This window comes from Haliotis asinina, chromosome 11 (genome assembly GCF_037392515.1).
Source record: "Haliotis asinina isolate JCU_RB_2024 chromosome 11, JCU_Hal_asi_v2, whole genome shotgun sequence".
Lineage (NCBI taxonomy): Eukaryota > Metazoa > Mollusca > Gastropoda > Lepetellida > Haliotidae > Haliotis > Haliotis asinina.
This window is the reverse complement of record NC_090290.1, coordinates 30,919,061-30,932,743: the sequence shown is the minus strand read 5'-3', so window position 1 is coordinate 30,932,743 and position 13,683 is coordinate 30,919,061. Positions and strand designations below refer to the sequence as shown.

The window sequence follows — 13,683 nt, the reverse complement described above, 5'->3', positions numbered from 1 at the left end:
TTTTAGGGTCCCCAAAGGCTCTAACAAGTACAAATTTACCCTTTTGTCTCGAACTGTCAAAGCTGGTTGTTGCAACTGAAAACTTCAGTCGCGCAATCGGAAGTCATCCTCATAAACGTGCTACCTAAAGATCAAAAGTAACGATTAACGGACTCAACAATAAAGTGACATGTTTAACTACGCATCTATACACACATTGTTAGCACACTTACCAACTGAATTTTACTCAAACAATTAACCATATTTAAGTTTTTACCAGTGACACGTTGATCACGGACCGACAGGATATCTCTAAACAAACAATGGCGCATGTTAGCGGTCATGTGATTTCCTTGAAAATACAAAATGAGAAGTGAGGAAAACGGAGTTGGATTATCTAAATTGATGTTTTGTTTTTGGTTTAGTATTTAAGGTGTAGGATCAATTTTTTTAACCAGTACGGTTAGTAACATGGCAGGGCAATTCAGCTAAGGACCCGATCAGCCCGGGGGATAACTGGATCGCATGTTACACCTAAAAAGCGAAAATTATCTGTTAAGACGATAGAGACAAAATACGAGGCTGTCATAGATAAATTCCCCACATGTACACGTATGTACATTCCGATTCCGTTTGTATGAACTATACTACTTTTTATACTGACTGAAAATGAATTAGTGCTGTCAACTAAATGGGATCGCTTGTGAGTTTGTTAAATTATTCTTGTTCTTATCTTTTTGTATGCATATTTATTTGCCATGACGAATAAAGTGATTGAATTGATTTACATTTGTATATGTTGTAATTTAAAGATCAATACTGCCGTAAACGTTTATTGCAAAGATATATTGTTCGTATGTGTATCCTACTGCAAAATAACGATGTGTTAAGCAACGTGGTCGTGTTGGTTCTTGGTCTTTTCAATGCTGACGGATGTGTCGAACACTCGGATAAGTCGAACTTTCCCCTTGGACCCAACGAGTTCGACACAACGGCGTTTGACTGTATGTCAAATTTATAGATGTGAGAAACCCTTACACTTGCATAGAATCCAATTTATCTAAAGATCGTGAAATATTGGTGTTGCTTCAAATTTTACCTTCAGTTTAGTAATCTCAGCCTATGGTTGTGCTTTTTGCTATGTACAGATTTTTGGCATTTATATTTTTTTGTTTTTCCATGGAACATTTTGGTGTTAGCCTTATGGTGGGGTGGGCTTCGTTTCCGGGGCAGAACTCAAAAACTGTTCAATATTTTTCTGCAAAACTTAGTAGATATATCAATCAGAAAAAGTGGTGTCTTTTGCTATGTACAGGTTTTTGTGATTTATTATTTTCTCAGTTTCCATTTGTCGTAAGAGGCGACTAACGGGATCGTGTGGTCAGGCTTGCTGATTTGGTTGATACATGTCATCGATTCCCAAATGTGCAGATTGATGCTCATGTTGTTGATCACTGGATTGTCTGGTCCAGACTCAATTATTGACAGACCGCTGCCATTTACCTGGAATATTACGGAGTGCGGTGTAAAACTAAAGTCACTCACTCACTCACTCACTCTCGGTTTCCATGGAAACATTTTGGACATAGTCTCAAAATGGAGGGATGGGCTCCGTTTCCGGAGCGGAACTCAAAAACCATTCTGTATATTTCTGCACAGTGTGGTAGATATATCAGTCTGAACCTATAGTGGTGCCTTTTGGTATTTACAGGTTTTTGTGTTTTATTAGGTTCTTGGTTTCCATGGAAATGTTTCAGACATAGTCTCAAAAGTGAGAGGTGTATTTCATTTCCGGAGCAGAACTCAAAAACCGCTCAATATTTTTCTGCAAAACTTGATAGATATATCAGTCAGAACCTGAAGTGGTGCCTTTTGCTATATACAGGATCTTGTGATGTATTATTTTCTCGGTTTCCATGGAAACGTTTTGAACCTAGTCTGAAAAGTGACAGTCAGAACCTGAAGTGGTGCCTTTTGCTATATACAGGATCTTGTGATGTATTATTTTCTCGGTTTCCATGGAAACATTTTGAACCTAGTCTGAAAAGTGACAGGTGTGAGCAAACTCAAAAACATCTTAATATCTGTATGTAAAACTTGGCAGATATGTGTTGCAGACCCCAAAGTGGTACCTGTTGCTCTCTAAAGGTTTATTAAACATTTATTATTTTCTCGGTTTCCATGCAAACGTTTCAGACTTAATCTCAAAATGGAGGGGTGGGCTTCGTTCCCAGAGCACAACTCGAAAACCATTTCATATCTTTCAACAGATCTTGGCAGATATATGAGACGACAGATCTTGAAATTGTGACTTTGCTGGTTACAGATTTATGGCATTTATAATTTTCATGAATTCCAATTTCCATGGAAACAATTGAAACTTAGTCTTTAAAAAACAATGAGGAACTTTCAGATTATTTGTGCTTTTAAACATGTGAGGGCCGGGGGATATGTCATCTTCTGATGACTCTTGTTTCTGTTTGTGATGCATGAAATATAAAATTACTGTAGGGATAAATAATACATAAAAACATAGCACATGTCTACTGCATTTTAATTATCCTGATTTATGGGTATAAGTTAAAATGTTTTGTTTTTTTCTAATTTTTAATAAAAGGAAATCATATTAAAATATGCAGATATTATAAATATTTTATTTCTGACAGAGAGGAAGCAATACTACTACTAGGATAAGTACATATTCAAGGGCACTTTCCAAATTTTTTTCATTACATAACTGAAAAAAATACATATATTCATACTGATTATAAATTTCAATCTCTAGTATAATAAATGGCACTGTTAAGTGTTTTAACTCAATAAGGCCGAGAGCCGCGTATATGCGGCAAATTAACTAGCTTCTCACAGCGAGAACTGCGTATTGGGGGTAATAAAAAACACCTCTTATTCAGCGAGAGCCACATATTGGGGGTTATGAAAAGCACCTCTCATTCAGCGGTAGCCGCGTATTGGGGGTTTTACGTTTTAAATTCGTACTGTACCTGTAATTTCAATCAGTTTAGCAGTAATGATCAAAGATTAGCCTTTCTTACGAGAGAGGTTACTTTCTGTGTTAATCAGAAGAACTATCAATGTGTTTTGATAACAATTGCTTGCAATGTCGGGGGCTTATACAGGCAAATGAACACATGTCTGCGAGAAAAGGGATTATGAGATGTTGTTACAGGAGGTAAGTGTTTGTTACTCGTCATTGGGAGTGAATACTAAGATACTATGTTTGCACATTGATTGAATTAACGGTGACAAGGTTACAAAACCTTCTAAATTAAATCATTCATTCGTTGTAGTAGTTAATATTATGAATCGTAGACATAAATAGCAATACTGTATTACACCCATGTTCGTGTAGATTTGAAATAAACCAAGTTACTAATTTAGACCTAATTCATTTGCGACTATTGATTTTTAAAGTTGACAATAATACATAATCGAATATGAAGTGATAACTCTTGTATCTACTCAAAATATATACTGAACATCATTGAAAACGCACCACCTGTAAATTTTGAAATAAGGCAATAGAATCTTTTGGAAATGGAAAATTAATGGTGGGAATTTTGATAATAACACACTAGATCGTAAATAACGCTCTACAGTAAAAATCGGATCGTTCGAACACATCATCGAACACATCACATGAAAACAACAAAATTCATGCACATCACACACGAAGGGCACAAATTGCATGCAGAAAGCATGCTGTTCAGGGGTATAAATGACCTTCGGCACAAAACCGTTCTCATTTTCGCAGTACTTTCGTAAGTAAAGTTTTTTCGCCATGCCAAGATTGTCACCAGAGGAACGAGAACAGGCCTTGGGTATGTTGCAGGTCGGCGCTTCAAGCAGAAACATTGCACGACGATTTGGGTGTCATCATTCGACCATTCTGAGGCTTGCTAACAGATACCAACAAACAGGAACCAGCAGGGACCGGCAACGCCCAGGTCAGGCACGTGTTACCACCCCTCGTCAAGATCGAGACATTGTACGGCACCATATTCGGGATCGAACCTTGCCAACGCTGTCCAGGGTCGACGTGGTTTGATCAGCGCTTCCACCGTCCGACGCCGTCTCCGTGCGGCAGGGTTACGTTGTCGACGCCCTTACGTTGGACCCATCCTGACTGACAGGCATCGCCGTGAACGCCGACAATGGGCTGAACAGCATCGTGTGTGGTTGTTACGACGTTGGCATGGTGTGGTGTTCTCCGACGAGTCGCGTTTTCACTTGCGAAATGCTGACTGGCGTCTACGGGTATGGCGTCGACGGGGTGAACGTTATCATCATGATTGTGTTGTGCAAACCGATCGGTGGGGTGGAGGCAGCATTATGGTGTGGGGAGGGATAAGTTATCACCACAGAACCGCTCTGATTGTTTGTCGTGGCAGAGTGAATGCCGTTTACTACCGTGACAACATTCTTCAGAACAACGTCGTTCCCTTCTTTCACCAGCATCAAGATCTGCACACATTTCAACATGACAATGCACGAGCCCACACTGCACGTGTTTCGATACAGTATCTGGCTAACAACAACATTCCTCTACTTCATTGGCCTGCATTGTCACCAGATTTGTCACCCATCGAACACTTGTGGGATTACATCGGCCAACGCCTCGCACGTCGTCCGCAGATCAACAACCTTGGGGAACTCGACAATGCCTTGCAGCAAGAGTGGAATGCAGTGCCTCAGGACTTTATTCAGAGACTTATCCGTTCAATGAGGAGACGTTGCACAGCTTGTGTTGCTGCTAACGGGGGTCATACACGCTACTGACTTTCCATTTTGACCCCATCTTTATTTCATTGTCAGCTGCATTAAATCTTCACTGTTTTGCTTGATTGTTTTTTGCTTCTTTTCTTTATCAAACATTGGTCTACACAAATTTGTAAAATTTACATAGATTGCTCACTTCTGCTCTTAGAAATCCACAATTTTAGGGGTGGTGCGTTTTCAATGATGTTCAGTATACATATGTAGTACACATAAACCATACAAAGGTAACTGGGGTATTTTGTTCAAGCTGTTTCATGCTTATTTGAAATGTGATTTTTCAATGCAATTTGCATAAGCATTGTGTAAGAAACGTTTATATATCCAGTGTAATGCATCAGATCCATCGTCAATAAAAGGAGGATAATATATCAGTTACGGAATTGATGCGTATAATCATTCAATCAGACAACACTAAATGAGATATGTGAACACCTCTTTCAACCTCAGAATAACAGCCTCTGGCCGAATGCATGTCCAGGTAAACTTTTGTCCTGTGACAAGTGTAAAACAAACTAATGCGCTGTTACATCATTGGACAACCTGTTTTGTGGAGTCACGCCCATTGTCAATCTTCTGAACCTCGTTTGCTTTCAAAACAAATATAAGTATGCCCATCTTCATAAATATTTGGGGAGATTCAACTACAAGTGTATACATCACAATAAATCAGTATCCTGTTACTTTTTTGAATTCTATAATACATGTACTTAAATTATGATATTTATTCATAACAATGTGCAGATTTTATTGAAATGTTCAGCAAGCCGTTATGTTTGATGTGCAAGTAGTGTGCGCAAAATGTGTATGCAAATAAATACTATCTCTACTCAATGGTTGGATTGGTTTATCTGGGGTAAAAATAATCGGATTGTAGCGCTTTGAGCGCTTTAAAGAAAAATAAACTTGTCAAAGTGCCTGTTAGTTCTACGTGTACATTTCAGGCATCCTTACAATTATGTATGTTCATGATACGCAAACTTTTCATGATAGCTAGAGTTGATAAAGCTGAAATCTAGCATATCGATTGGTCAACGATCTAACCAATAGTCAGTCTGTATCGAAGCTGTCTAGTGACCGAACATACTCCTCAGAAATTTAGCCCACGCCCCATCACCTGTCATTTCCAATGTGACAGGTATCTCATGATACGATTGGTCATAGAAAACAGATCAGGGAGTATATTGAACAGTTAAGATACAAAATGACCTATTCGGGAACTTTGATGACGCCCATCCCATGACCCTTTGTCTTATGTATGTGCAAGGAATAGCATTATACAATATGTATGCATGTATGTTCGTGCGATAACGTATATTTCCTGCATTAAATCTAGATGAACCAAAGCGACAAACTATGAATCTGTTATATGTAAGTCACAGACTAGCTTATTAGTACTTTCCTTAAAATATTCAGTATACACTAGCAATGTATCGGCGAAAACGCTTCTTTCACAGATTATTAGGCATGTGCGTAAATTCGTCTTTTAACTGCCATTGACATAGAAGTTTTGAACAATTTAATCTCACACAATGATATGAGAGGGACATCATTTGGTTTAAGTATGTCTTACATAAAAAGAATCCAAATATGTGTGAAGAAAGGCACACTTACATTATAGAATTATAGACTGGTGATGAGGTCAATACCTGTTTTTATGGACCCGCGAAAAGCAATATTGACCGAGGATGAAGTCCGAGGTCAATATTGCTTTTCGCGGGTGCATAAAAACAGGTATTGACCGAATTCACCAGTCTATAATTGTTTTATTATGTAATTACAGAAAATGAACTTCTAAAAACCAAAACATAATCATTCAGTCAAGAAAAGTAATTTTATTTCCACTACAAACCAATAACCTTACGTCAACAATACTGTGAATACAAAGCTCATTTTACTGGTGTTGGTAGAAATTGTAGTTAATAGTAACATTGCAGCCATGCATTACAGGTCCGGGCATTCGGGTCAAGCAGTTATGTACCATGCTGCTCTGCATCTGCACATTAGGCTTAATTGCAGAGTCAGTAGTTTCATGAACATCAATTGTTTCCAGAAGTCTGTCAAAGTCAACATCATTCAGGAAGTTATTGATATCATCAACAGGCGCGGCAGCATCACAGGTTTTCTCAGCTATGGTTGCTGACATTTTCTTCTTGGCTTTCTCATCAGTGTAGCCAGTGTATGTTTTTAGGCTGGACTCAGACTTATGTCCAGTCACGGTCATAATATGGCGGGAAGGGACCTGAGCTGCGTCCAAGACGTGAGCAGTTGTCGCTCTCAGTGAGTGATTAGTATATTTCATGGAGAGCCCTGCCTTGATGCTCAGATTTGGCATCATTGAACCGATACGGTTGTGGCCAAGGGCAATGGGATAATAGTGCTGGTTATATTCCATCTTCGTGTTCGGTTGTTGGAACAACTTTGGGCAGTTTTTATTCAGAAGTCTTATGTACTTCACATAAGAACGGACTGGGCATCTTGTATTGTCTGTAAAAGAATGAATAAATTGTTTGAATAAAAGTGCATAATAATGTAACATTTTATGGATTTGAACCTTTGAGCAAGCTTTTATCAAAACTTAAAACAGCCGAAGGAAATTGAATGAGAGTGACGTCCCTTGATATTTGTAGTCACGGTTGCCTCGCCAGCGTCATTTGTTGTAACTGTGGTATGTATCCTTTCAGTGTTTACAATCATAATGGCTTACATTCAAAATAATGTGTTCAATAAAATTGCATACCTTTCTTCTCATACATCCTCCCTCTAGCACGGTCTCTGTCATCTTGATGGTTCTTAGTCTGTTCGTCCGTGCACATGTAAACATACATGTCTCCCTCAGCGTCCGTGGTAACCGCTAGGTCTGTTACCCTTAGTGCTGCCAGGTTCTCTCTCCCTCTCCTTCCAAAGTGAAGCATTATATCCAGGAACACCTGATCGTCAAATATTAGGTCTAATTAATGGATTTATAGAATCATGATTGATCAATATTGATACTCATTAAAATTGTAAATACATTGAAGTGTAGTGCATCAAAAACATTTTGATTACATAACGATTTTTGTATTTGTCTATTCACCTTGTATTGTAGAAATACGGGACTGTCATCACTGCAAACGTAGTCGTACAGTTTAATCAGATCTGCGTCGGCTATGGGGGCATGATGATTTACTTCGCCGAATCCAGTGCGCTTCAATTCTTTTCCCATCGCCTTGAAAGTCTTGCTTGATGTCTTGAAATCTGCGCCTCGTATTATGTCAATGTCAGGTCTTGTTTTTTCGATGTACCTCTGTATTCCATGTCTGTAGGCCATGAGCGTTGATTTTTTGTATTTTTCTCCTTTTTCGGTCCTTGCTTCTAGGTAAAACTCTGATAAAATAGCGTCAAGATCTTCAGGGGTGAGATTTTCAAATTCGATAGTTTTGCCCTTTTGGCTCAGGTATTCCCTTAAAACACGTATCGCCGTTGAAGTGGCCTTCTTTGTGTTTTTGGCTTCAACATTTTCCAAAATAATCTTTTTTTCAGTATCCGAAAGTTCCGCAAAACGAGTTTGTTTACTTTCTGTCATCTCAGCGTTACGAATGAAGCGTAACGGGAATTCCGTCAAGCAAAGCTATCTCATTGGTTGAATCATAGGGAAGTCCTCATCCGGGTCTCTCAAAATCTATTTTTAGTAACTCAAGTCAATACGAATATTGGTCGGACCTGGGTTGGAGTCAATATAGTTTTCTGTCGACGGTCCTCTGGACCAATCAAATAGCCAGGAAAATGTGCGTACATAATAAAATCCCTTACTTTATGTGCTATTGAAAGTTTCTTGACACCTCTCTGTAATTATCACGTATAGCAACTAATTCCGTTGATCCATCATCAGTAAAAGCATTATAGTATATTAGTCATGGTATTGATACCCTTGCGTATCATCATTCAGACTACAGTAATAGGATTATTTAGCACTACTTTTGGTCTTGAAACAACAGTCTCTGGTAGAATTTATACGTAGCCACGCCCCTACTCCCTTATTGAAAGGACTGTCCCGGGACAAGCGTAAAATAAACATGTGTTGTTATTTTGTCGGACAACCCACTTGATGGTGCTACGTACGCTTCATTCTCTGTACTGTATATGCACAAATGGGTGCAGTCTGGTGAACCTTGATAGCGATACGATATCGGACAATACACAAATTGTTACATGATAGTTAGAATATACAACCAATACACAACATATCCACTGGTCAACAATACAATAAAAAATCAATGTATCCAATCTGACTGACCAAACGTGCCCTTCAGAAATTTATGCCATGCCCCATCACCTTGCCCTTCCTTTTTGACAGGTTCTCACGATACGATTGGTCAAAGTATCAGCCAATATAATGAGTAACTGAGATATAATGCGTTACATTCGGGATATTTTATCCCATCACATGACGGGAAGCTTTGTTTAGCATCGAGTAATGATAAATGTATCATGCAGTGTGTATGTGTATGAATGGTGATGTATGTTTGCAGCGTTAAGTTAAGATGAACAAAGTGACAAACTATAAATTTCTATATGCTCCATGTTACTTACACACCTATTGATACTTTCCTTGAAATAGTCAGTAAACACGAGCAATGTATTGGCAAATAATGTAGACGATTATAATGCAAGTGCCACCCTCTTTTTACACTCTGTTGTAAATAATATATTATAATTCAGTCAATACGATGAGAGAGACAGGAAGAATTTGTATATTTGTTCATCTCGTACGTACAAAGACCGCGTGGGTGTTGATAAAAATACAGCACACACTGGCAAAGGGGTATAAAAGACACATGTAATAAGATTACATGAAATGCTGTTATATATATGTATTCACATCGACCTCTTTTCCATTTACATCTTTACGACACAACTGAATAATCAGTACTTGTTTGTGAGACTAGACAGTTTCCTGTCATATCCGAGACCTGCCAGGGAATTCAGGCATGATTAGCACTTACTAGCCTCGTCGCAGCAATCAGGCATTCAGCGAGGGGTGCCAGGTGTTGGGCAGTGGAGCGGCTCCAGGGCTTTATGAGTTAAGCAACAAATGGTTTACATTTTAATGCAGTGTCTAGCTTGCTTTCACAATAATCAGATTATTATAATAGCCATATTTTATTTATTAGACCTAGCTCTTCATGTTTTGTTAAAATAAATTGATTTCTAAAATTCTAACACAAATATATTTTAAAAAATCAGAATCTCTTCCCACTTCACATTGTAGCTGCACCGTACAATGTTGTAATGCTGAGTTTTTGTATGATGGTGCGTGTGTACTTTAATATTAAATTGCACGTGCATGACTTTATTCAGTCTTTGTACATAATTATTATTTGTTAAATTTGTAAAAATATAAAAACAACTGCACAAACATATCTTCATAGAATATTTGAGTGGTTAAATTCAAATTTATGTTATCAAAAACATACATCTTATTTTTATTATATTTTCTGTGTTAATTCCTAACAAACCTACATAATCTAAAGTTTTTGTTAAGAACTATTGAATGAAAATCAGACTAAAAAGTGAAAATTAGATAAATAGAGGATACTTAGCGACCTTCCGTGTAATACCATTTTTATTAAAGGAGTTAATGATTTGGGCTCAAACGAGCGAAAGCTCATTTGATACTAAATCTTTAACGAGTTTAATAAAAATGATATTTCACGGAAGCGAGTTTAGTATTCTGTTTATTACTCACCAACATAAATTGACAGAAACTGCTACGAATTCCCTACAGAGTGAGGACTCTCAGCTTTCCACGAGTCAAGCAAGGTCTAGTAAAATTGCGACATCAGCATTAGGATTTTCACGTCACAACTTTGAACCATTTTGACGTCATACGTCAAGCAGTATTACACTAGTTCCACATTGCCATAAAGATATTACACTGCATTATCTTCAACGGGTGAGTAATAATGTATGGTCTGTCATGGGAAATATTTGTCAATATAATGTTATCAAAACAAACACATATGTAATGTAATTCTATCATACACATCCTCTTGAGGGGTCAGAATTATATGATGTTTGTTGAGACAAATCACAATACTGACTGATGGACTTACTTTACAAGGGGTAAATATTTTATTGCATACTATGATGCCTGGTGTTTCTGATGCAAACAACTAACTGCTTGGGTAATACGTGTCTAGCATTTTTAAAAGTGTAATAAAAATATAGGGTATTGTCAGAATTATGAACCAAAATGGCCTCAGATAAGTGAGGAACTGCTGCTCAAAATGTAATTGATATATTTCTAACTAACTGTTACATACTATACAGAATTTCTTCAATTGTCAGGAATGTGTGGTAATCACAAACTGGTGATAAAGACCTTCCAGGGGATACCCGTTGGTTGGAGGTGTATCAAATCAAATCAAATCATTTTGAAGTTTAACTTTATCTGCCAGTGGTAAAACTGTTAAGATTGAAAGAAAATTAAGTCATTGTACATTTTTATACTTTTGTCATTGCATGATTAATTTGTTATTATATGGTTTTAGTGAAGTTTATAAAAGTACTGTAACATCTAGACATGTTTTATATTGCCGAAGTGAATCCTATTTCACACATGCTCTATACCTAGGTACGACCAAGTGCATGTTGCCTGTCTCATTTTAAAGAAGTTCACTGCAACGCACTAGATCAAGTGGAATGATTATATTGAATTTCTACAACAAATAAGACCAAAATATAAAAAATGAAATGAAAACAGACTTAAGTTATTGCAATAACATAAACTATTACCTTGTTCAAGAAATTTATCCATCAATATCCACTTAAAGGAACAATATCCTATTCATTTGCAGCTGACAGAGAAACCTGTTCCATTTTATGTGTTTTTCAAGAGTCTAATAAGTAACCCAGTAGTTTCAGGTCATACCTAGTGATAGTTCTCAAATGATCACATGACTGTTGCAGGTTTTTCACAATGGTATATAGTCTCATTGGTCACTTAAGATAGCCCACCTAACAACTACTTGCATGATATGAAACATTTGTCTGAGTGTTTACTCCAGACACCAGAAATGCTAAATTGTTAAGTAATCTCAGTGATGTGACCACTAATTATACTTGTTATAAATTCATTACCTCACAATCAAGTGAATGACATATAAATAGGTGTGAGTGAACTTTATACCACCAAACACATGTTATAGCACGGGAGTTGAAAACTTGCTGTATTGCAATTTTAACTGTCTAAAAACGCTTGGAGGTAGACTTGTTTTGAGGAATGATTACACAATGCCATTTAGAAAGTGGTCAAATGCAACATATGTCATATTTGGGATTTCACTTTCTTAGTAAAGTACAAATTCTAGTACTTTTTTCGGTTGAGTCCCATCCGGGATTGAGGATTGTTTTGAGGAACTTCATGGAACTTCATTATTTCATAAGATATACACATAAGCAAATAAGCATATAAGTAAATTTTCAGATTTTTGTAGCATTGGCAAAGGGGGTGGGTGTGTAGTTTGTGGATTCAAAATTAAATCAAACATGGATTTTTAATCTCATAGGTAATATTCATCATAGTTTTACATGACATGACATGACATTAAATATCTAGGGGAAAACAACATGAATAGGATAACAGTCGATCATTATACCAGATCCAACATGGCCTACAATCAGACAAGAACTGCAGCGGATATTTTCAAATAATGACATCTGATAGGCATCCAGTCTTCCTAATGTGCCAATGTTTCGGTTGAAGAAATTTTGCCAAGGTTGACTATAGCCTTTTCGCCATGTCTGTCACATTCTCGAAAGCAGAGAGTGACCAGCTTTTAACTGTGACTGTAATTAGATTGTTGGCATGAAACATTAATTACTCTGGATCTGTGACCTTTTAACATTTGACCATGTGGTTCTTGGTGTTTTAATGATGTTCATGCTGCTGATCACTGGATCGTCCGGTCCAGACTCGATTAGTTACAGGCCGCTGACATATAGCTTGAATATTTCTTAGTACAGTGTAAAACTTAACTCACTCATTGTTGCACTATAGCCATCATTTATTAGCTGTCTTGTTACTATCAAATCCTAATATTAATTGTCAGCTATCGATCAGTGCAGGTATATATTACTGAGTATGTTTTAGGAACTGTGTATATCTTTCATAAGAAAATAGAGGTATTAAATCTGATTTGTACACATGTGCTAAATGTTTTCTGTTATTATTATTTTTTCTTCTTGTTTTTGACTTCCAGGCACCTGATGCATTGGGTGTGGTACCATTCAAACCAACTGCAGTCATTGTCAAGAGGAAAGTTCCTTACTTCAGTCTCAAGGTATTATGTTGACATTTGTCATTTTACAGATATCATCAGGGAAAACATTGACCTGTTTTTCACACACAACTGATTGCCAAGTCAACATTGTATGCCTTTGCATGCTTGTTGTGTTTTATGCCAAGATAATAGGATTACACTACTATTTATAGAAGTGTATATCTGGCAAAAAGTCTTCTTCCAGGTACTATATCATTAAAAATTGTCATATCTCACAGTATGCACTTCTCTCTCTTACTTTGACACCCGTGAAGGTCCAGGGTAGACTTGCCAATTTCAGTGATATAGAATTAATTTGGGTGAATTTGAAAAATTGGATTGGGTCCCAGAATTTAGATTCCAAAATGGCTTCTGTACAGAGGGCTTACGAGGAACGATTGTCATCTATTGTCCAGAAGTAAAGATCAGACTGTTGCAAACATTTAATGAAAATTGAGGATCGTTGCTAGTATCAAGAACTTGCCCAAAAGGATGAAATTGCACTTGGTGCACTTAGTGTCGATACTGATGACAGTGATATCAGTGATATTGATGCAGATTCAAGAGCCTTACATGGAAGAATTAGCAGATAACTACCATTGAGCAA

General features: G+C 37.3%; 1 protein-coding gene across 2 annotated transcripts in view; it reads left to right on the top strand.

The window, feature by feature from the left end:
* LOC137255733 (cilia- and flagella-associated protein 221-like) overlaps positions 1 to 13,683 on the top strand; it is a 252,236-nt gene that overhangs the window by 160,208 nt on the left and 78,345 nt on the right. For both annotated transcript variants that reach the window (XM_067793233.1, XM_067793234.1), the window contains exon 15: positions 13,017 to 13,097. In XM_067793233.1, coding sequence (XP_067649334.1) covers positions 13,017 to 13,097 — 81 coding nt within the window. The remainder of the gene's footprint in view (positions 1 to 13,016; positions 13,098 to 13,683) is intronic.